This window comes from Lucilia cuprina, chromosome 6 (genome assembly GCF_022045245.1).
Source record: "Lucilia cuprina isolate Lc7/37 chromosome 6, ASM2204524v1, whole genome shotgun sequence".
NCBI lineage: Eukaryota > Metazoa > Arthropoda > Insecta > Diptera > Calliphoridae > Lucilia > Lucilia cuprina.
Window position 1 is genome coordinate 13,487,646 of NC_060954.1, and position 1,487 is coordinate 13,489,132.

The following is a 1,487-nucleotide window of genomic DNA, read 5'->3' on the forward strand; positions in this document are numbered from 1 at the left end:
CTATCTATCTATCTATCTATCTATCTATCTATCTATCTATCTATCTATCTATCTATCTATCTATCTATCTATCTATCTATCCTTGCCCATATAACATTTGTATGTCCTTTTTTATTGAAAAATTTCCAGCTTGACGAAAGCAGTTTCATTCAACATCGAAAAAAACGACGACGTTTTAACTCCTTCATAGAACATGAAGCAGGTGTAAGTGGTTCAGAACAAAGTGAAGATGAAGCTGATCATACCATTGGTTGTTATATACACGATTCTGTGGTAGTAGCCAGTGATGATGAGGATCCTGATCAAGCTTCCACCTCTCACATGCAGGCCATGTATTTGCAGTCGCTAAAGTAAGTAAACAATAACCATTAAATCATTGTCCTCAAGAAAAAATACACTCACATAAAATAAAACAAACCCCTCACCGCCCATCCAGGAGTCCCCAACAAAGAAGAGGAGCCTTTAAAATTCCTGCACCACGAGTCTATAATGATCGTTCACGTATATTTTCACAGGCCGTATTACCAGATGATACCTATTCCCAGTATTTACCAGATTCCTTTGTTGTCGAGGAAGAGGATAGTTTTATAAACGATAATGCCGATGTCACCGAAGTTTCTATGTGTCCTTTGGAAAAGGCTGAAAAGATACTTAAAGAGAGGAGGAGAGCCAAAAAATTGGGTCTTCTGGAAGAGGATTGTGTTCAAAAAAAGAAAACTAAAAACAAAAAGAAAATTCAAATTATCGATGATAGTTCAGATGATGATTTTGAATAATCGGTTGTAGCTATAGTACCACACCTAATATTTGTTTATTTTGCATTTAATTGTTTTATAGTTTTAATTAAAACACATAAACTGTGCGTCTGTTTTTTTTTTTTTTTGTTTGCTACTGTTATATCTGTATTCAAGGTGCGATATTTTTTAAACTCTAGCAAGTAGTTAGTTAGGTTTTCGGGAATGTAATATTATACATAATAAAAAAATATTTTTCTATATGTTTTTTGTCTGTTTATTATACTATTTATGTATTTTTATACGAAAATCTTAAAATAATGCTTTAAACGAGATACTATAGGTAAATCTTTAGTCCAAACTATAGAATAACCATTAATCCAGACAATAGAGTAACCTATAATTTAAACTATAGACTAATCTTTAGTGCAGACTAAATAACAAATAAAAGACAAATCTACATTCCAAACTATAGACTAATCTATAGTCCACATTGTAGACTAATCTATATTGCACATTGTAGACTAATCTATAGTCAAGACTATAGTGTAATCAATTGTCCTGACTATTGTATAATCTAAAGTCCAGGCTATAGTATAATCTATAGTTCAAACTACAGACTAATCTATAGTCCAGACTATAGAATAATCTATAGTCCAGACTATAGTCTAATCTATAGTCCAGACTATAGTCTAATCTATAGTCCAGACTATAGTCTAATCTATAGTCCAGACTATAGTCTAATCTATAGTC

General features: G+C 31.9%; 1 protein-coding gene across 1 annotated transcript; it reads left to right on the top strand.

Annotated features, from left to right (window-relative positions):
• Positions 1–132: 132 nt before the first annotated feature.
• Positions 133–862, top strand: LOC124420495 (the record flags this gene model as incomplete). Its single annotated transcript, XM_046953434.1, has 2 exons — positions 133–350; positions 437–862. Coding segments are annotated over 2 exons (558 nt in total), but the record flags the coding sequence as incomplete, so codon positions are not given.
• Between the last annotated feature and the right edge of the window lie 625 nt (positions 863–1,487).